Here is a 22,533-nt window from a genome sequence, read left to right as displayed (position 1 = left end):
AGTGTATGGCCGCGTTCATGTGTGGAACCACACACAGACTGTACAAAGTTAAAAGAGTCAATGACATTCAGGAAGCTCCTGGATAAAGGTTCATCTGGGCAGCAGGTGTGAATATTAAAATCACCAACAATTAGGACACGATCATATTTGGGTAAGATTGCCGGGCCCTTTCCCACACACGTCCCGCGGAAAAATGGACAGAGGCCGGCCCCCCATGTAACCGTTGCAAAAGTTCCGGCACCATGGAGGCGGGAACCACTACTTGAACGGTGGCAGGCAGTGTTGTACGACACAACAATCCCTCCTTAACTGACAACCGGTGAAACCCAGTCTAATACTTTCTTACACCGGCGGAAGACCCGTGGGGGTGTCTGCGAGGCAGACGGGGAACGCCCTGTTCCAGCCAATCCAGAAACCATGTCTGCCTGCCCTCCGTCTGTGGACAGACAGCCATCTGATGCCCCCACGGAAGCCACTATGTGCAGTCCTGCTGCTGTAGTGTCTGGCTCAATGGGCTCAGGAGTCGCCAGCCGACGGGACAGCGCATCAGCGTTTTTATAGCGGTAGCCATCTTTGTGCACCATGTGCGTCCAAGTCGAAAGGATCCAGCACCCACCTGCTTCTTCCTCCGGTGGGGTCATTATCAATAGCCATGTGTCTGAGGCCCAACAGAGGGCGATGGCCAGTGATGATGGAGAACGCCGACATTCCCACCTAATGTATGAACTCATGCACCACCCACACTGCAGGTCATAGTTCTCTGTTAAACGTAGACCATCTTTTCTGTGTGTGTGTGAGGACCTGGCTGGCGTAGGCTACTACTCTCTTCAGACCACCATCCTCCTAGGCTAGCACTGCTCCAACAGCCTCTTTAGAAGCGTCTGTGTACACTTTAAAAGAAAGTGAAAAGTTAGGCAGTGTAACAACTGGTGAGGTGGTGTGTACGTCCTTGAGGTGAGTGAAAGCAGCATCGCAGTCAGCTGACCACTCAAAGGGCACATTTTCCCCTGCCAGGCGATTCAGTGGCACAGCACAGGCCCACAAAAGCCCTGACTTCTGAGGGGTTGGCCATGTTCTCACCTTATCAGTGTTTCTTGGGTCAGGCAGGAGACTACATCTAGAGACTACATGGCCGAGAAATACCACGTGGTCTTGGGCAAAGTGGAACTTTCGGGGATTTAGTTTTAGACCTGCTAACTAGATTCTGGACAGGACTTCCTCCAGGTGTACGAGGTGGTCCTCGAATGTACGGCTATAAATTAATATGTCGTCCAAGTACACCATACAAATGTGCCACGGCAGACCCTTAAGGATGAGCTCCATCATGCGCTGAAAGCTGGCCAGAGAGTTAGTCAGACCCATAGGCATGGCCCGCCACTGATCCGTCTCTTCCAGCTCGAGATACTTAGCCTTCAACGGCGGGTCCAGACCGGCCAGAAAGCGCCGTAACTTCTCCTCTCTCTGCGCAATGGCTCCATAATCCGGGAACTCCTCAGTGACCAGCCGGGTCACGTCTGCAGCAAACACCTCCAAGCGATATGCTGGCCCTGAAGCGGTCCATTAATTGTCTCTGTCCAAAAGCTGCCCCCAGTCTCTCTTTAACTGCAGCATAGTCTGATTTAGTCCCATCCAGAAGTCTGTCCCACAGCAGAAAAGCTGACTTACTGAGACGAGTTGGGGGAATCCTCACCAGCTCCTCATTGCAGGTGTGGCCGGCTAAACGCTGTTGCGCTAACGGCTACTTCCAATTGCCTCGCCCAGCTGAGGAAACTGTGGCTCCCGTCGCCGGTGAAGGGAGTGTGCAGGTCCACTTTGACATTCATGCCGTGTGTTTGTCAAACAGCGGCCTGCCGAGCTTAAAAGGGTCCTCGTCACCACACCACATGTTTGCAATATAGTTTAGCGGCTAACTATACTAGTGCAGCTATCTGGAAACTCACGAGTCCCATGTAACACTTTCTTCTTTGGTTTTCAAAACAGCGGTTAATCCCACCGCTGCCACCAATGTAGCAGAGTGTCCTGGGTTCGCCTATACTGTGTATCTATTTAATAAAATACAAACCCCGTTTCCATATGAGTTGGGAAATTGTGTTCGATGTAAATATAAATAGAATACAATGATTTGCAAATTATTTTCATCCCATATTCAGTTGAATGCACTACAAAGACAAGATATTTGATGTTCAAACTCATAAACTTAATTTTTTTTTTTGCAAATAATAATTAACTTAGAATTTCCTGGCTGCAACGCGTGCCAAAGTAGTTGGGAAAGGGCATGTTCTCCACTGTGTTACATCACCTTTTGTTTTAACAACACTCAATAAACGTTTAAAAACTAAGAAAACTAATTGTTGAAGCTATGAAAGTGGAATTCTTTCCCATTCTTGTTTTATGTAGAGTTTCAGTCGTTCCAACTGTCGTAATTTACGCGTCATAATGCGCCACACATTTTCGATGGGAGACAGGTCTGGACCGCACTCTTTTACTACGAAGCCACGCTGTTGTAACACGTGGCTTGGCATTGTCTTGCTGAAATAAGCAGGGGCGTCCATGATAACGTTGCTTGGATGACAACATATGTTGCTCCAAAACCTGTATGTACCTTTCAGCATTAATAGTGCCTTCACAGATGTGTAAGTTACCCATGCCTTGGGGACTAATACACCCCCATACCATCACAGATGCTGGATTTTGAACTTTGCGCCTATAACAATCCGGATGGTTATTTTCCTCTTTGTTCCGGAGGACACCACGTCCACAGTTTCCAAATCTAATTGTAATGTGGACTCGTCTGACCACACAACACTTTTCCACTTTGCATGAGTCCATCTTAGATGAGCTCAGACCCAGCGAAGCGGGCGGCGTTTCTGGGGGCTGTTAATAAATGGGTTTGGCTTTGCATAGTAGAGTTTTAACTTGCACTTACAGATGTAGCGACCAACTGTAGTTACTGACAGTGGTTTTCTGAAGTGTTCCTGAGCCCATGTGGTGATATCCTTTACACAATGATGTCGGTTTTTGATGCAGTACCGCCTGAGGGATCAAAGGTCAGTAATATCATCGCTTACGTGCAGTCATTTCTCCAGATTCTCTGAACCTTTTGATGATCTTACGGACCGTAGATGGTAACATCCTAAATTCTTTGCCATAGCTCGATGAGAAATGTTATTCTAAAACTGTTCGACAATTTGCTTACAAAGTGGTGACCCTCGCCCCATCCTTGTTTGTGAATTACTGAGTATTTCATTGAAGCTGCTTTTATACCCAATCATGGCACCCACCTGTACCCAATTAGCCTGCACACCTGTGGGTTGTTCCAAATAAGTGTTTGATGAGCATTCCTCAACTTTATCAGTATTTATTGCCACCTTTCCCAACTTCTTTGTATCGTGTTGCTGGCATCAATTCTAAAGTTAATGATTAGCAAAAAAAAAAAAATGTTTATCAGTTTGCACATCAAATATGTTGTCTTTGTAGCATATTCAACTGAATATCGGTTGAAAATGATTTGCAAATCATTGTCTTCCGTTTATATTTACATCCAACACAATTTCCCAACTCATATGGAAACGGGGTTTGTAATAAACGGGAAACATTAGAGCAGGTCCGGTAACTACCGCTTCTTTTAATGTTATTAATAGAATTCTATTAATGTTTCGCCTGTGTAAAAAAAAAAAAAGGCAACTATAATGTACAAATATATAAGTATTAAGGGGTTGCAGAGGTATTGTGCACATTGCTAAAAAATACACTGGGTTCATCTTAACCTTCCTCAAGGTTTGGTGGAAACTTTAGTAATTTTTTGGCATTTTCCAACAAATCAACAGACATGACAAGCCATGGGGTTCCATCCATCCATCCATTTCTACCACTTGTCCCTTTTGGGGTCGTGGGGTTTTTCTTAATTAAATATATTTTTGTTACAATACATTTACAGGTTTATCCAAAAGTGAAAGACAGGATGTCTCACTGATTTTCTCTTGCTTCTTGTGTTTTAGGCCGATCAGAGGTTTGTCTGGAATGCAAATCTCCTCAGAGAGCTGGCAGCACAGCCAGAGGTAACGTAGCTGCCATCTCTTGAGATGGCACTAGCTTTCTTTTAAATGGATAATCGAAATCACTTTTTTTTTAAATTTTCACACATGCAATTTATAGATCAGACATCAAAATGTGAAATGACACAACCAAACTGCGCACCTGTGGCTATTTTCTGAACTCTGCTTAGTTTGTATTGCCCCTCAGCACATTCTAGAAATAAGACTTATAAATTAATAATAAGTATAAATGCTTGATATTGGCGTTTTTTTCTGACTATCTCATATTGATACTGTCGAACACTTAATTTTATGTACTTGTATTAATTGATATATGCATCAGCTCTTCCCTCCAGGAATTTGTCATGTTGCAAATGCACCAATCCACGCAAATTCAACCAATTCCTGTGAATTTATGCGCCACATTGCAACCTTGTCCAATGCCCTCAACGTTTTTGTCAATCAGCTTAATTTTCTGCATTAAGATTTGTCTTTAAGTTGTGTAGACAAAGCAGGAATGCCAACATGTAATGATTTCTCAACTCTTTATTGCTCAAACTGCTTAACTGTCCTCCAATGCAAATCAGACCAGTCTATAGCACTAAGCCACTAAGTATGGAAGTTAATTTGTGTCTTTATTGAGAAAGCTTTCTTTTAACACTGAATTTATGTATGTGATTTTTTTTCCTTTGAATTTTGTGAAGTGAATTTGTATACATCAAATTATGCTTACAATTTCATTGAAAATAATTTCAGTGTTTTAAAATGCAGTGTATAAAAGTTCACTGTCGAAAAAGGTACTTGTTCAAAAAGCAAGACTTTCTTCCAGTAAATTAAATCTGAAGCAATTGATCAGTAATCAGGGATTTTTCAGAACTGGGAAACATGCTGGCTTGATTGTGCAGGGTGAGTGGAGTGTGTGGATGTTTTAACTATACGTATCGGATTAGAAATGTGGGATATGCAGACATTTCTATATTTTCCTAAATGGGTAGAAGTTCCTGGAAATTCTGTTTGATCAGGGAATGTTTAAAACCAGGAAACATGCTGGTTTTAATGTCCACTGTGGATGTTGGAACAGTTCAAATCGGTTTAGAAATTCGGATATGGAGAGGTTTGTATATTGCCCATTCATTTTTAAAGGGGAAAATGTCTGGTAATAAGAGCATTTTCAGAACCAGGAAACATGCTGGCTTAAATGTCCAGGGTGAGTGGAATGTGTGGATGTTATAACTGTTCAAATCGGATGAGACATGTGAGATATGCAATCGATTGTATATTTCCCATTCATTGTCAGTGGGGGGAACATTACCGGAACTTCCGGGAAATCCAGGACTTTTTTGAAAATATTGACTGTAGCACCACTGTCCAAGATTATATGAATGGCTTAGTGTTGTAACTTTTTGAATCCATTTAAAAATATTGACGTAGTAACAGTTGGAATTGAGAATGGGTTTTTCAGAATTTCTGGATTTTTGGAAAAATCCGGAATGTTTATCAAAAATAAAATTGCAATTTTTGTTGTCCTGATTCTGTGAAATATTCTGATGGTGGTATTGTTGGAAATGGTTGAAAAATGTGACTGTGAAATCTTTCCAGCAAAAGGTGAAAATAGGGCTTTGGAAAACATGGAACCCTGGGAAGTCCTGGAATTTTTTGGAACCTGGAAATTTGCTGGTTTCAATTACCAGGATGCGTGAAATGTGTTGAAGTAGAATGGTTTGATTTGGTTGAAAAAAAATGTGACAACAAACACGGCGAAACATAAACGCAAAGGGCAAAAAAACATTCAGATATTCGGTAGAATCTCACTGGTCTGCAGAACTTCGTTGTAGAAATCTGCCTCCGTCTGACACTTTTTTGCTCTGTAAACAAGACCCGCCCACTCTGCCACACTCTGTTTTTGTTCCCAGGACTTCGTATGTCACTCAAAAGTGTAGATTCAAACCATTGGAATCATTAATTTTAATTATGTTGTATTATGCCCCGTTAACTGCTTTTTACATGCTGTTTTGAAAGACCCGTGTCACGTGACTTCCAACTTGACACCTCATTGGCTGGTTCCAAGACAGGATCGATTGCTTCGGTCTTAATTTACCCGAAATGAATCTTGCTTTTTGAAGCAGCAAATTTTTCCAATGCTGTTTTTTTTACACCGAATTTTTATGCACTACATTTTAAAATACTGAATTTGTTTTCAATGAAACAGTCCACAAAACTAATGTGTGTAAATATATGTGTAAATGTGTTGTTGTACATTGTTTAAGATGTACAAACACTTTTGAAGCGTAATCCATACACAGATAATGCAATAAGCGGGCGACAGAGGACCTTTGGTGGTGTTTCTTTTTATAATTATAGTTTAATATCAATTAATCAATCAATCAATCAATGTTTATTTATATAGCCCCAAATCACAAATGTCTCAAAGGACTGCACAAATCATTACGACTAAAACATCCTCAGAAGAACCCACAAAAGGGCAAGGAAAACTCACACCCAGTGGGCAGGGAGAATTCACATCCAGTGGGACGCCAGTGTCACTGCTGACTATGAGAAACCTTGGAGAGGACCTCAAGCAATGGATGTCGAGCGGGTCTGACATGATACTGTGAAAGTTCAATCCATAGTGGCTCCAACACAGCCGCGAGAGTTAAGTTCAAGCGGATCCAAGACAGCAGCGAGAGTCCCGTCCACAGGAAACCATCTCAAGCGGAGGCGGATCAGCAGCGTAGAGATGTCCCCAACCGATACACAGGCGAGCGGTGTATCCTGGGTCCCGACGAGCGGTCCATCCTGGGTCTTGACTCTGGACAGCTAGTACATCATCCATGGTCATCGGACAGGACCCCCTCCACAAGGGAGGGGGGGACATAGGAGAAAAAAGAAAAGAAGCGGCAGATCAACTGGTCTAAAAAGGAGGTCTATTTAAAGGCTAGAGTATACAGATGAGTTTTAAGGTGAGACTTAAATGCTTCTACTGATGTAGCATCTCGAACTGTTACCGGGAGGGCATTCCAGAGTAATGGAGCCCGAACGGAAAACGCTCTATAGCCCGCAGACTTTTTTTGGGCTCTAGGAATCGCTAATAAGCCGCAGTCTTTTGAACGCAGATTTCTTGCCGGGACATATGGTACAATACAATCGGCAAGATAGGCTGGAGCTAGACCGTGTAGTATTTTATACGTAATTAGTAAAACCTTAAAGTCACATCTTAAGTGCACAGGAAGCCAGTGCAGGTGAGCCAGTACAGGCATAATATGATCAAACTTTCTTGTTCTTGTCAAAAGTCTAGCAGCCGCATTTTGTACCAACTGTAATCTTTTAATGCTAGACATGGGGAGACCCGAAAATAATACGTTACAGTAATCGAGACGAGACGTAACAAACGCATGGATAATGATCTCGGCGTCTTTAGTGGACAAAATGGAGCAAATTTTTGCGATATTACGGAGATGAAAGAAGGCCGTTTTAGTAACGCTTTTAATGTGTGACTCAAAGGAGAGAGTTGGGTCGAAGATAATACCCATATTTTTTACCGAGTCACCTTGTTTTATTATTTGGTTGTCAAATGTTAAAGTTGTATTAAATAGAGGGCGGTGTCTAGCAGGACCGATAATCAGCATTTCCGTTTTTTTGGCGTTAAGTTGCAAAAAATTAGCGGACATCCATTCTTTAATTTCATTAAGACACGCTTCCAACTGACTACAGTCCGGCGTGTTGGTCAGCTTTAGGGGCATGTAGAGTTGGGTGTCATCAGCATAGCAGTGAAAGCTAATACCGTATTTGCGTATGACGTCACGTCATGTAGAAAGCCCATATTATAGGTAGTGGGCTGTTTTAAGGAGTTGTTGATAAAATTATTCGTAGTAGCAATATTAATAATGTTGCGTTTATTATGCGCAGTGTACTTAAAATAACTACGACCATATCTAGGAATTGATATGACGGGAATTTTCAGATTGTCTACTTGGTGCTGCGATAAACTGAACGCATCTTAATTTGCCACCTCAGTAGAACGCATGTCTAACTCTGACGTAGTCATAGTCATAGCAGAAAAAACATTTTGTGGGTTGTGTATTAATCTACGAAAATTGCTATGTGTACAGGGATCATCCAGCCTGGCGCTGGCTAGTTCTAACTTAACTGTCTCCATACCCAGGCTAGCAGGCTCTGTAATTGCCTGTGATCGGGCTTGCTCTAGTGCAGTTAGTCAAATGTGGCTCAATGCGAAATCTATGTTCCGAGACAAGAGGATAGCGCCTTCCTGGTTAGGGTGAAGGCCGTCTCTCCTCAGCAAGCCAGGTTTGCCCCAGAAAGAGGGCCAATTATCAATAAACGTAAATCCCTGTTGTCTACAGAAGCTATCCAGCCACTTGTTAAGACAGACTAATCTTCTATATCTCTCATCATTGCCTCTCCCAGGCAGGGGGCCAGAGACAATTACTCGATGCCTGGACATCTTTCTAGCGAGATTACAAGCCCTGGCTATGTTTCTCTTTGTAATCTCTGATTGTCTCATCCTAACGTCATTGGAGCCAACGTGTATTACTATATTCGCATAACTAGTGGTGCGGTTAGCCTGTCGTACGTGTTTACTAGGCCTGTTGCGAGTTAGCTCCCTAAGATTAGCTTCAATGTCATGTGCTCTGCCCCCGGGAATACACTTAATTGTGGCTGGTTTGCTAAGCTTTATGTTTCGGGTGATGGAGTCCTCTATGACTAAAGTGTGGTGCCCGGTAGACTGGGGTGTAGGACTAGCTAAAGGGCTAAATCTATTATGCGTCTCAACCGGTACACCGTAGCTTGTAGGCCGCTTAGGGCTGCTACAAGCTGGGCTAGTTAGCTCGCTACAGCTAACGCTAGCAGATGTGTCCGCAACATCTAAAGTTACGAAATTACACTGCTCTAACTGGCGGACACGGCTCTCTAGCAAAGCCAACCTATCCATGAGTAAAGTGCACGAAGCCCAGGAAGGCATACTCACAGAAACTTTCCGTCGCCGAGTGGAGTGTCAGCTGTCTTCGGGAAGTGGTGGTCACGGTGGCGGGGGAGTAGCTTCCTTCAGACCGGCGCTGCCTTTCTCCGCTAGCCTCGTTAGCTTAGCAGCTAGCTAGCTGAGGGCGGAGTGGTGAGACAGAGATCGGGTGATTTGCAAGTTAAATTGAACTATTAAATATGTTCGAGAAGTTGTAAATAAAGCTGCAAAACAGTTAAAAGCACACAGAACGATACTTAGCTTTTTTGCAACAAGAGCAGTCAGCGAGCAGTCATTCACGTTTATTGGTTTTATTTAATTAAAATAGTACACTACTTAGACGATGAGCTTTGAGTAGGTGCTTTAACTGTCATCAAGTGTTTTTGGTATAAAATGAGGATCTATCAATACAGTATTTGTTTTCCAAATTTTGTTGAAATCCTGTGGTTTTTTAGGTTAAGATTACAAGGAACACTTACAGCATTGATAACAAATTCATATACATGAAACTCATACAATTTAAATATACCGCGCAAGAGTTCCCATTCATGTCAGCAATTCAATTTCAAATGTGTAACTAGTATGTTATATGAACTCATTACAGGTTAAGTGAGATATGTCTAGCCTTTATTTGTTAGACTTTTGATAACGACGGGTTACGGTTTTTGAAAACCCTAAAGTTGCTGAGATTTTTAATTTGATGTTTTCATAAGATGTAAACCATAAACCTTGAAATTGAATATTACAAAATGTCATATTTTTGTTTCACCTTGTAAATGTCATTGCTGCAATAAACAAGCTTTTCTTGATATTATTTTTTTTTTAGTTTCACCTGAATTCAAAAGTTGATTCACATCTGGTGTAATTAGGAAAAGAATACGATTATGATACCACATCTAATTTTTTTGCCTATAATGTATGGTCTGTAATTAGGTGTTTTGCTACATTACACAAACAACTGTTTGCTTTTTCAACCATAACACAAAACTTATATATCAACTTTTTCTTCTAATAGCACATATTGACCAAAATTACATCTGATTGGTTTTAGCGTAGTAAAGAATATCAAGAGACCTTTTACGTCCTTAAAATGTTCTGTATACGACCCCGAGTAGAAAATGTTTGGACAATAATACCAAAGCCAAAATCCAAGAGGATATGTAGTGTTTTTTCATTCAGCATTATTCGTGCACCTTGGCGCAGGAGTGCTCTAAATCTTGATTTTTAGGGTCTTTTTACTGCCACTATTTTTAAGACTGCATAGGACCTTTTTAATCTGCTCAATATGTCTCCTTTAATAATCTAGTCTTTTTACTTAGCAGTGTATTTTTCCAATTAGTCCTTACCAATCTAACTTCTTCTTAGCTCCACAGGTTTGCACTACCAATGGTACATGGATGTATCCTTTTTTGTGAATATTTAACTGAAGATATGTACGAGTGATGTTCACTTTTGAACTTTGAATTGAACTCGGAATAAAATAATCTCCTTAATCTGTTGGTCCAGTCATTGTTATGAAACCTTGTCGAATAAATGGAAAGATCTTTGAATGGATCCTAATATCCCGGAGAAGCTGCTTCCGAGCAGGTGTCAGATACTATGTCAGAGGTACCTATTGTTTAGAAAATAAAATATGTATTATTGTGATGGTTTCATTTGTTAGATGATCTTTCTTAAAACTTACCTCACTTTTATTTTTGCGCATTAAAATTGGCATATAGAGGATAGGTCAGGTCTGCTCTCTTTTTTTCAGGCATTGACTCCGAAGGCCATGCTGCTAACTTTGTGGAAACTGAGCAGATCGTTTTGTATGAGGGAGCCAAAGCTTCCTTTGTACAGGCAAGTATAACAGTTGTGTCAGGTGAGCTTTGACTGGCTTGATAGGTTAACACCCATCCATCCATTTACTACCGCTTATTCCCTTTGGGGTCGCGGGGGGCGCTGGTGCCTATCTCAGCTACAATCAGGCGGAAGGCGTAACATATTTTTTGTTCCACAGACACGAGGTTCTATGCCCTTTTACTGGAGTCAAAGGCCCAACCTGAAATATAAACCTAAACCTATCATCAGTAAAACAACCAGTCATGTAAGGACATGACTTTGTGTGTTGTTATTTTAATGAAGACCAGGGATTACTGTTGCTAACCACCAACTGACATTTTTCAGATGGATGGTTTCCAGAGGCATTTTGACTCACAGCTCCTCATCTATGGGAAACAAACCATTCTTAATCTGGTAAACCATGTTTCCTCTTTTTGTTTTTTTCCAACAGTAGTATGAAAGTGTAAATATTTATGGATGTTCTCATTCATCCATATTCTGTATTGTCAGGGCATTCAATTGGTCGCAACTGGACAGTTCAGTTTATCTTTGAAGATATTTTTAGAACATTTTGCTGTCAATCAAAAATGGATTCAGCTTCAGACAGATCATCCAATCCTCATGCAGAAGCTCAGCGTCCAGGCCAGTTAATGCCAGGCCCACTTTCAGTCACTTCCAGAGACGCCTAGCGTCCGATGGGCGAGACTAAGCCGAGCATTTATCCAATTACTGTCTGGTTTTGCTGCAGTGGAACAACCCACAATGCTCCCTTATTGAAGTCAATGGATGCTCAGCTTCAACACAATTGAATGCACTGTGATGTTACGAGAATGAATGAGAAAAAAGTCGCATTAGCTGTCGTGAAAGTAGCTGATTCTGAACTGAAGTTGAACGCATTGTAGTGCATATTTAGTCAATCAAGTGTAAGCATTAAGTAAAAAAAAAAGTTAACGTAATTTTAACTTTTAATATTTGTTTCAGGGGAAGCTGAGCTTGCATTGCAGTCTGTAGGTCTGTAGAGGTAGCTTTCGTAGCCGTCTCATATCCGGTTTTCTCAATGTCGTCTCAATCGGTGCTTGTTGATTAGTTGTACAGGCGCTGTACTTCTGTGCTGTTTTACAGTGTTTGCATAATGCAACATTTAGTTACTCGTCAGCATCCTTCCGTCTCAGGAAACGATGGGGTAGTTCCAAAAAGAAGGTGGGGGACCTCAACGGCACATTCGGGAGTAACTAAAGAGTCCAACCCGTGAGTGGCAGTCACGGTTGCACTTGGTGCACACGTATGTGGTTGACTACTGAGGTTAACGCTGGCTCTCCTTCCATGTTGATCTTTTGTCAGCACTTTGACATAGCTTGTCATTTCTGTTCCTCACTTCGCTTTGCTTCTGTACTGAACCAAATGTTCCATTCCAAAAAAGTTTTTTTTTTCTTCTAGGTGAATCAGAAGGGTTCTGAAAAGCCACTAGAACAGGCATTTGCCAAGATGATATTCAGTTTGAACAACAGTATGCTCAGGTAAGTTTAGCTAATTTCCCTATGCTACTTTGGATTTTAAAAACAGCATCCATCCATTCATCCATTTTCTACCGATTGTCCCTTTTGGCATATCCTTCCGAAAACATTAGCTCTGTAATATACATGTTTTCAATTTAGTTTTATCTCTGTTCTAAGCATTGTGGTACATTAGATGTTGTCATTTGACATTATACAGATTATTTATTTCACAGCTTTTAAATAATGATCCCTTTTCAGAACATGATGTTCTCTTTACTCAGTTACATACCCTTTGACTTCCACAAAGAGTGCAGCCACATGAGATGGGATCGTCTCCAAATCTTGGTGGAAGCTGTTGCCGAGACACAAGATGAATACAGGTATTACAAACAGCAACTCTGTGAGTGACATTTGATTATATTTTATTTACCTGTCTGTTTGCAGTTACTTCATGGTGAACTCAGAAGACAAGGCACTTGTCCAGCAGAGAGGAGTCTTCCGCAGTAACTGTATGGACTGCTTAGACAGAACCAATGTCATCCAGAGCTTATTGGCACGACGCTCATTACAGTCTCAGCTCCAGGTAAATTATTTCACAGAAAAGTATCAAAACAAAATTAAAAAAACATTTTCTACTCGAATAACTTTAGTCATTTTTAAGGGATTTTGGAAATGTTTGGCCTGTCCCGGGTGTCTTTAAACTTTCCCCGATGAGTTTCACCACTACATTGTCAAGATCTGTGGTCTGGATCATGTTTTTTATTTTCTGTTCAAGACTCCTTCGGTTCCTGTTTTTTGTGCACCCTTGTTTGTTTTAGTTACCATCCATCCATCCATCCATCATCTTCCGCTTATCGGAGGTCGGGTCGCGGGGGCAGCAGTCTAAGCAGGGAAGCCCAGACTTCCCTCTCCCCAGCCACTTCGTCTAGCTCTTCCCGGGGGATCGCAAGGCGTTCCCAGGCCAGCCGGGAGACATAGTCTTCCCAACGTGTCCTGGGTCTTCCCCGTGGCCTCCTACCGGTTGGACGTGCCCTAAGCACCTCCCTTGGGAGGCGTTCGGGTGGCATCCTGACCTGATGCCTGAGCCACCTCATCTGGCTCCTCTCGATGTGGAGGAGCAGCGGCTTTACTTTGAGTTCCTCCCGGATGGCAGAGCTTCTCACTCTATCTCTAAGGGAGAGCCCCGCCACCCGGCGGAGGAAACTCATTTCGGCCGCTTGTACCCGTGATCTTATCCTTTCGGTCATGACCCAAAGCTCATGACCACAGGTGAGGATGGGAACGCAGATCGACCGGTAAATTGAGAGCTTTTACTTACCATAGTTACTTATTATATCCACCTGCCTCTGATTAGTGTTCGCCCACTCATCTGCTGCCTGAGCACTAATCAGATGCATTATTTAAACCTGCCTTTCCCTCCAGTCAGTGCTGGAGAATTGTTTGCTGTATGCTGAGGACTGCCATTTTTTGTATGCTGTGAGATATTCCCTGGATCCCGATTCCTGTCCCTGTTTGCTGTTTCCTGGTTTCTGTTTCGTGTTTTCCTTGCTTTTTTTTTCACATTAAAACCATGTTTTAATGTACCAAGCCTGTCACCTCTGCATCCTGGGGTTTGTTACCTCCACTTCTTGACATACATGACTTCACTACTGCTGTCGGAACAGAACAAGCAATCGAGCAAGTCTTCTTCAACATTTTTAAGAGGGACAATTTATGTGTCGTGTTTGTGTGTCCTCTCAATTGCTCTGTTTATAGCTCTGTTTATTGTTGCTGTTCTGAGTGTTACTGGGTCAAGTTTGGTTCTGGAATTGGATTGCATTGTTATGGTATTGTTGTGCATTGTTTTGTTGGATTAAATTAAAAAAAATGGAACAATGCAATTTAACTTTATGGGTAGTCAAATGGAACAGAATGAAATGATTGAATAAATATTTGAATAATGACTTCAATGTGTCTTTAAATAAGGTTTACATAAATGTAGTAATATATATATATATATATATATATATATATATATATATATATATATATATATATATATATATATATATAAACTATTTAATCATTTATAAGTTTTGTTAACTTCTTGTTCAAAGTAACATTTTTAAAGATATACGAACAACACCGGCAAGCTTATTTCCCCTCCCTCTGTTGTCTCTCCTGCTTTGCTTTGGTGTTAACTTTTCTTAACTTTCAAGAGTGTCTATTGTTGCACTATTCCCCGAAATCTACAACATTGAATCAATAAACTGGTGAAGCAGTGGTTCAGGGGAACCGGCCTGTCCTAACAGGATGTTTTCTCCTGGATACATGGGGGACTCTTGGGAGAATTGGCAAGTCCTGTACATGGCAGGTCTTTCTGTCAAAAACATTGAAGATATACTGTATGTCTATTTGGAACTGTAATAACAAATCATTGTTGCTCTGGTCTATGGTCAAATTCAGAAGACGATGGCAGTCGTACAAGGAGCCCACGACTGTCTGTCACGATTGGTGGGATGGGCAGAGCTGTGAGCACCAAGATTTGTGAATTTAATTACAGATTGGATAACATCTCAGAGGAGCTATTCACTCTGCAAGGCAAAATTATGATCAATTTGAGAGCCAGAATGGAGTTGACAAACCATTGGAATGTGTTTGCTTGCCCATCCAAAAACAATCATTACCTTCAATTTGACTCCCTCTGCAAACGGTCATGGCAAGGCTGTGCTGTAAACACCCCAGCGAGATTAGTGCTGTAAAAGATGCCTTGAAATTACCTTCTCCCTTCAAGAACACGAAAGATGTTGACTCTTGTTCTATGAATGCCGAGCGGAGCCACCTCTTGGCATATAGACAATACACGTACCCATGGACTACGGCACAGATTTGCACACACATCTCCAACCCCACCCCGCACCCTCACCGCTTAACTCCTCATGGTGTGACGGCTTACAGAGCAGAGCCCTGATGGCAGCAGCTTTTGCCCAGGTTTCCACCCCCCAGATTCATATGTGCTTACTGTTGCAAGAGGTTTTTTTTGTGGTTGGCTGAATGCTATCATGCGAGGTGGTTTGATTGTTGTTCAGTTTCATGGTATTTCCTGATCTGATCAACCAGTACCATAAAGTCTATAAAAGTTGCGCCAGTCAAATTAGAAGCGCTCTGTCAAAGCTTAAAATACTTCAAAAGTTAATTGGAGATTGAAGAGCACAATTTCTTACTAATCTGTAAAGCATGTTTTCAAGGAATTTTAAATTGTGTGTCCTTCAATTTGAATTAGAATTGCATTCTACTTCCTGTTTGCAACCTTAACTTAGGTTCATATAATTGAATTGGAATTTGGGATTCATTTTGTAGTTTTGCACATGCACAAGTAAATCTAAATTCACTATTGTATCTGACTGTGTGTCTTTAGAGAATGGGGATTCTCAACATAGGACAGCGGCTTGAAGAACAGGTTGACTTTGAAAATATCTACAAAAACGGTGTGGTAGTATTATTTTGTGGCAGTTGTTGTGTATGAGGATAACCTTGCATCTCTGTGTGCTTTCTAACTAGCATGGGCTGACAATGCCAATGCATGCGCTGTACAGTATGCAGGAACTGGGGCGTTGAAAACAGACTTCACAAGGTATAGAAATGCGTCATGTTTTACAAAGTTACTAACGCTTTTCAATGTTGAGCATGTCCTTGTTGTTATAGCAACTATTTGTAAAAAACAAAAAAAACTTCCTTGCCACAGGACAGGCAAGAGAACCCGCTGGGGATTGTTGCTGGATGGTTGGAACTCCATGATACGCTACTACAAAAACAACTTCTCTGACGGCTTCAGACAAGTATGTTTGATGAAAAAGGCTTGCATTTCCAGCCAAATACACAAAATCATGTATAAAACTGAAATTTACCTCTAGATACCAAAAACATGCATGGCTAAGAACAGACTGATAAAAAAAATGAAATAAAAATTGCTGAATGATTGGGGAAAAATAGTATTGTTTTATTTTCTTCTCAACAATTACTCTTAAATCCTAGTGGAATTAAGAATTGAACTTTATGAAATGTATAATTCGGGCGATGAACATATAGTTTAGCCATAGTTATTGAGTTTTAAAATAGTTTAATCCAATTGACATGGTATATACCGGACAAGGATGTTACGATCAGGGTTTTCATGCAGCCGATTCGGATACCTATCTTCCATGAGTGGAATCAGCTAATACCAATACCAATGTTGATTACATGTATAAACAGTGCATTTTCTGATTCATCTATGGTGAGTGCTATTGACTGCTGAAAAACATCAACACAATATTTAAACTAGTTCCTTATTTTCTTTTATACATACAATTATTTCAGCAAAACAGTGTCAATAGTACACAATAGCTAAAAAAAAACAACCACTATCTACTGCTTATTTAAGTCCTTTGGATTTTGCCCTCAAAATCATCCTGTGTTAAAATTCCCTGAGTTTGAAAACATCAACTAAAACAACAACAACAACACACAAACAACACAATGATACTACACTTGGTATCGACACCAGCAATTTATGGATTGAGCCACACTCCTGTTTTACTCTTTTTTTGCGTACTGGCTGCAACAGTGCTGATAGAGTTGCTGTTAGATTATCCTCTGTCTGGATTTATATTACCGTACAATATCAACTTTATTAAGCCCTTTAAAAACAACCACAGTTGAAGAACAAAGGGCTGTACACCACAAATAAATAGAGGCAAAGGACAGACTAAAAAATAACATTTAAAACAGAAGTGAAATACACATTAAAAAAGCAAATACAAATTACCCTAAGAACAATTTGTTGATAAAAAGCTGTTAAAAACAGTTAAAAAAGTAAAAAGTTAAAAACAGTTTAAAGTCTCATGCTGGGTTAAAAGCCAGTGAATAAAAATGGGTTTTAAGAAGTGTCTTAAAAATAGCCAAAGAAGGGGCCTGTCTCACATGGAGAGGGAGCTCGTTCCAGAGTTTGGGACCCGCAACAGAAAAGACTCTGTCCCCTCTGAGCTTGCGCTTTGATTTGGGTACCTCCAGGATCAGCTGACCTGGGGGACTGTGTGGGGGTATAGAGGTGGAGCAGCCCAGAGAGGTAAGGTGGGGCAAGACCTTGTAAGGATTTAAAAATGAGAAAGATCATTTTAAAATTGACTCTAAAAGACACAGGCAGCGAGTGGACGGAGGCCTAAACAGGAGTAATGTGCTCTCTTTTTCTTGTGTTAGTTAAAAGTCGGGCAGCTGCGTTTTGGACCAGCTGCAGACGTGAGAGGGAGGATTGACTAATTCCAAAATACAAAGAGTTACAGTTATCTAGCGGAGATGTGATAAAGCAGGGGTCTCAAACTCAATTTACCTGGGGTTCACTGGATGCAGAAACTGGGTGAGGCTGTGCCGCAAGAAAAGATTTCTTAAAAAATCTAACATGCACTTTTTAATGAATTCACCTTCTATGAATGGCTTTCCCGCCCTAGCAACATACTTGCCAACCCTCACGATTTTTCCGAGAGACTCCTGAATTTCAGGGCACCTCCCAACAATCTACCGTTGCAACCATTTTCCCAAATTTGTCCCAATTTTCACCCGGCCAAGATTATTAAGGTCTGCTGTGACTGCACTGCCTTTAACGTCCACTACAACAGTGGTTCTCAACCTTTTTTCAGTGACTTACCCCATGTGAACATTTTTTTTTAATTCAAGTACCCCCTAATCAGAGCAAAGCATTTTTGGCTGGGAAAAAGAGATAAAGAAGTAAAATACAGCACTATGTCATCAGTTTCTGATTTATTAAATTGTATAACAGTGCAAAATATTGCTCATTTGTAGTGGTCTTTCTTGAACTATTTGGAAAAAAAGATATAAAAATAACTAAAAACTTGTAGGAAAATAAACAAGTGATTCAATTATAAATAACCATTTCTACACATAGAAGTAATCATCAACTTAAAGTTTCCTCTTTGGGGATTGTAATAAAGATCCATCTGGATTCATGAACTTAATTCTAAACATTTCTTCACAAAAAAGAAATCTTTAACATCAATATTTATGGAACATGTCCACAAAAAATCTAGCTGTCAACACTGAATATTGCATTGTTGCATTTCTTTTCACAGTTTATGAACTTACATTCATATTTTGTTGAAGTATTATTCAATAAATATATTTATGAAGGATTTTTGAATTGTTGCTATTTTTTGAATATGTTTAAAAAATCTCACGTACCGCTTGGCATACCTTCAAGTACCCCCAGGGGTACGCGTACCCCCATTTGAGAAACACTGCACTAGGCCACCGTGTAGGATAATAAGTAAAACATTTATAACTGTTCATAAACTGCATATTGATGAGTATTAATGTCGGAAATAAATATATTTAATAGATAATTAATCCAGTATTTAATAATGCTTTATTAATGCTTAATAGTGTGTATTTAAATATATTTTATCCTTTTCAACACATAATGAAATTAATCCGTAGTGAAAATAATACATACATGTTTTGTTATTCGGTAGAAAACAATAACGGTAGATCACATGATTTCAACACAGCATCTCTGTCTCAATCTCGATTATTTCCAAACATTTTTAATCATTTTTTATACCTTATCCAGTAATTTAAGAATTAAACATTCAATTAAAGCAATTTAGACAACATAATGGAAATGGTAAACCTGCAAAACTTATTTAATTTGCTGAGAGAGTTAGTATTAATGTGCAACTTAGACAACAGTTCGCACTACCCAATCTTTATAAAACAATCGAGGAAGCCCATATTTTGTTTGACTTAAGATTAATTATATAGTCCAAATGATTTATTTTTGTTTCAGGATTCAATTGACAATTCTGTTGTCCTAATGGTTTCTTTTTGTTTCAGGATTCAATTGACCTGTTTCTGGGTAATTTTGCCATTGATGAATCGGACTGCCCCAGTCCTCTTCGGGTGCAGAAAGACTGGAAGTTTCTGACTGTCAGTCAATTAGTATTTTATCTGTTTGCATGACCAGTGGACTTCAGTGAGATATATGTATCCTGTTTTTCAGTTACCAATCATCATGTTGGTGGCATTCTCCATGTGCATCATATGTCTTCTCATGGCTGGTAAGTTCTTGATTCATTTCCAGTCTCCACCAGCGGTCGGCGACATTTACTATTGCCATTTTGCCCCTTTTTTCACTAAGGAAAAATACCTGCAATTGTTCAACCTTTCAAATGATCACCTTTTCAACATTTTATAAGAAATTACTATGTTATGCATGCTATACACGCTACCAACAAATTTTTTAAAATCATGAGCTCTTACATCACATTTGTACAAGTTATATTGAAAATGAATGAGTCAATATTAGTTTTTGTCCTGATGGTATCATAACATGCTCAGTAGGCACTTTGGCAAGCTTTGCAAGGGCTGCTGCTTTTAGGAACTGTTAAACATATAAACATAGCGGCACTCGTCATCAAACAATGCAAAAGCATGAAATAGACTTGTACATCCCTGGCGCCTGCGCAATGAATGAAACAGCTAACTGATTATTTTATTAGAGTTGGCTGCTATTTAAATATCAGATGGCAACTTTAGGGACATGGCAGATATTGGTGTAGTGATCTACAATCAATCAATCAAAGTTTATTTATATTGCCCTTAATCACAAGTGTCTCAAAGGGCTGCACAAGCCACAAAAACACAACCCAATGAGCACATCCCTCGGGGAATCATCTTGAAAGGAGACAAGTCAGCAGCGCAGAGACGTCTCAAACTGATGCACAGAGGAGTGTTTCACCCCGGGTCCCAACTTTGAACAGCTAGCCCGTCAACTGTGGTCACCTGATAACCTCTCCGCTCAGGAGAGGGGGGCAGATTAGAAAAGAAAAGAGACAGCAAATCAACTGGTCTAAAGAGGGGTCTTTTTAAAAGCTAGAGTATACAAATGAGTTTTAAAATGGGACTTAAATACTACTACTGAGGTAACATCTCTTAACTTTTACCGGTATGCCATTCCAGAGTACTGGAGCCCGAATAGAAATAGCTTGCAGACTTTTTTGGGCTCTGGAAGTCACTAATAAGCCGGAGTTCTTTGAACGCAGATTTCTTACTGGGACATATGGTACGATACAATCAGCAAGATAGGATGGAGCTAGACCATTTAGTATTTTAAACGTAAGTAGTTAAACCTTAAAACTGCATTTTAAGTGCTCAGGAAGTCAGTGCATGTGAACCAGTATAGGCGTAATATGATCAAACTTTCTTGTTTTCGTCAAAAGTCTAGCAGCCGAATTTTGTACCAAGTGTAATCTTTTGATGCTAGACATAGGGAGACCCAAAAATAATACGTTACAGTAATCCAGACGAGACCTAATGAATGCATGAATAATTATCTCAGCGTTGATGGTGGACCAAGTGAGAAGCTAAAAACCTACCACTTTCATAAATAATTAGGGCCTTTTTTCCTCCACAATGTCATCTTCAAAGTTGTGAAACTTTGAAACAACTGTTTATCCCTGTCTGATTAGAATCAATACAAGTCAACAGATTAGGTAATGCCATGATAGATACAGAGCTGCATCAAAAAAAGTAAATTTTACCATCATTTATGTCACAGCATGTTGCACATGTATGCAAATGCCAAGAGTAAATGATGATAATAGTTTATGCTACTTTATCTTGTGCTCTTTCAAACCAAATCGAATTGTCGCTGTTTTTTCCAATGGAATTCAGCGGCTAATCCAATTTCATAGTGCCCCAAATGTTGTGGACAAATGAACACCGAAGTATGTATTTAATAGTATTCATTTTTTAGGCCTAGAGCAGGCGGATGGGGCTTGAAATGAGAAGGAATATATGGAAGCTCCAGTGGCAGCAGTCTTAGGCTCAATTTGAATACCCCTCCACCACCCTTGTTTTTGCCCTCCTTCCCTGGTTTTACGTGTTCTTGTCAATCAAGAGGCAATCGAATTATCCGTCAGGTAGGGGGGAAAGGCAAAGTACGTCCCTCGAAGTGAAGTGAGCTGGCAGACCAGCAACCCAGAGAAGCGTACAAATGTAAGTAATAAACATACAAACCCTGTTTCCATATGAGTTGGGAATTTGTGTTAGATGTAAATATAAACAAAATACAATGATTTGCAAATCATTTTCAATCCATATTCATTTCAATTTGCTACAAAGACTACATATTTGATGTTAAAACTATTAAACATATTTTTTTTTGCAAATAATCATTAACTTTAGAATTTGATGCCAGCAACATGAGACAAAGAAGTTGGGAAAGGTGGCAATAAATACTGATAAAGCTGAGGAATGCTCATCAAACACTTATTTGGAACATCACACAGGTGTGCAGACTAATTGGGAACAGGTGGGTGCCATGATAGGGTATAAAAACAGCTTCTCAAAAAATGCTCAGTCTTTCACAAGAAAGGATGGAGCGAGGGTCACCCCTTTGTCCACAACTGCATGAGCAAATAGTCAAACAGTTTAAGAACAACGTTTCTCAAAGTCCAATTCTCTTTCTCTCTGGCACTCAACGAGGGTGGACACTCCCCTTTCCTCTCCCTTATCTCTCCTCCTTGCTTCTTTTTTTTGTCTGTTCTTAACTTTCTGGTTGCCTCTTTTTGCACTGCTCTCCAAATCCCAAAGAACAGCGCAGCGAAGACACAACAAACTCCCTTCTTGTCTCTCATGGACACACACCTGTTGTTGTTGACTTTGGACGAGACGTTACAATACATCAAGGCCGCGGAACAGAGACACACTACGGGCTTATACACACACACACACACATCCGCAAAAAAATATATGATCCCCCCCAACCCAACGTCCTCGACGCAAATCCCGTAGGGGGGATGAATGGATGGTCAGCGCCTGAGAGCTGCGGCCTTCCACCATGACCTTGAACTACCTTCCCTCTGTTGCTAGATATCTCGAGATGTATGTTGTAATATGTATATGTGCTTTGCTGTGGAGTTTTTTTTCCCACTCCGAACTGTGCCCCATTAAGAGCCCAGTCTGGATTGTATTTTTTTTACTCATCCTTCCCCAGCGTGGACCTTTTTCCCATCTTTTACGGGGCGCCTTATGGCGACCCATCAGCGTTCTTGTTCTGTAACCCTGTACACTGTTTGTTTGTCTAATCTTGAACAGGTTTGTGCTGAAAACAAAGTTTCGTTGTACTTGTGCAATGACAATAAAGACCTATCCTATCCTATCCTAATTGCAA

The 22,533-nt window shown here is 40.4% G+C and overlaps 1 protein-coding gene across 3 annotated transcripts in view; it reads left to right on the top strand.

Moving 5' to 3' along the window:
* sacm1la (SAC1 like phosphatidylinositide phosphatase a) overlaps window positions 1-22,533 on the top strand; it is an 89,643-nt gene that overhangs the window by 58,120 nt on the left and 8,990 nt on the right. For 2 of the 3 annotated variants that reach the window (XM_061908293.1, XM_061908294.1), the window contains exons 6-19: window positions 3,999-4,058; window positions 10,378-10,411; window positions 10,519-10,620; window positions 10,766-10,851; window positions 11,012-11,098; window positions 11,179-11,247; window positions 12,271-12,350; window positions 12,611-12,709; window positions 12,774-12,912; window positions 15,727-15,796; window positions 15,870-15,942; window positions 16,054-16,147; window positions 19,194-19,286; window positions 19,360-19,417. In XM_061908293.1, coding sequence (XP_061764277.1) covers window positions 3,999-4,058; window positions 10,378-10,411; window positions 10,519-10,620; window positions 10,766-10,851; window positions 11,012-11,098; window positions 11,179-11,247; window positions 12,271-12,350; window positions 12,611-12,709; window positions 12,774-12,912; window positions 15,727-15,796; window positions 15,870-15,942; window positions 16,054-16,147; window positions 19,194-19,286; window positions 19,360-19,417 — 1,144 coding nt within the window. The remainder of the gene's footprint in view (window positions 1-3,998; window positions 4,059-10,377; window positions 10,412-10,518; window positions 10,621-10,765; window positions 10,852-11,011; window positions 11,099-11,178; window positions 11,248-12,270; window positions 12,351-12,610; window positions 12,710-12,773; window positions 12,913-15,726; window positions 15,797-15,869; window positions 15,943-16,053; window positions 16,148-19,193; window positions 19,287-19,359; window positions 19,418-22,533) is intronic. The other variant, XM_061908295.1, reaches the window with a different exon arrangement.

Source organism: Nerophis ophidion, linkage group LG08 (genome assembly GCF_033978795.1).
Source record: "Nerophis ophidion isolate RoL-2023_Sa linkage group LG08, RoL_Noph_v1.0, whole genome shotgun sequence".
Lineage (NCBI taxonomy): Eukaryota > Metazoa > Chordata > Actinopteri > Syngnathiformes > Syngnathidae > Nerophis > Nerophis ophidion.
Note: the sequence above shows the minus strand (reverse complement) of the source record. Positions and strands in the feature narration are given on the sequence as shown.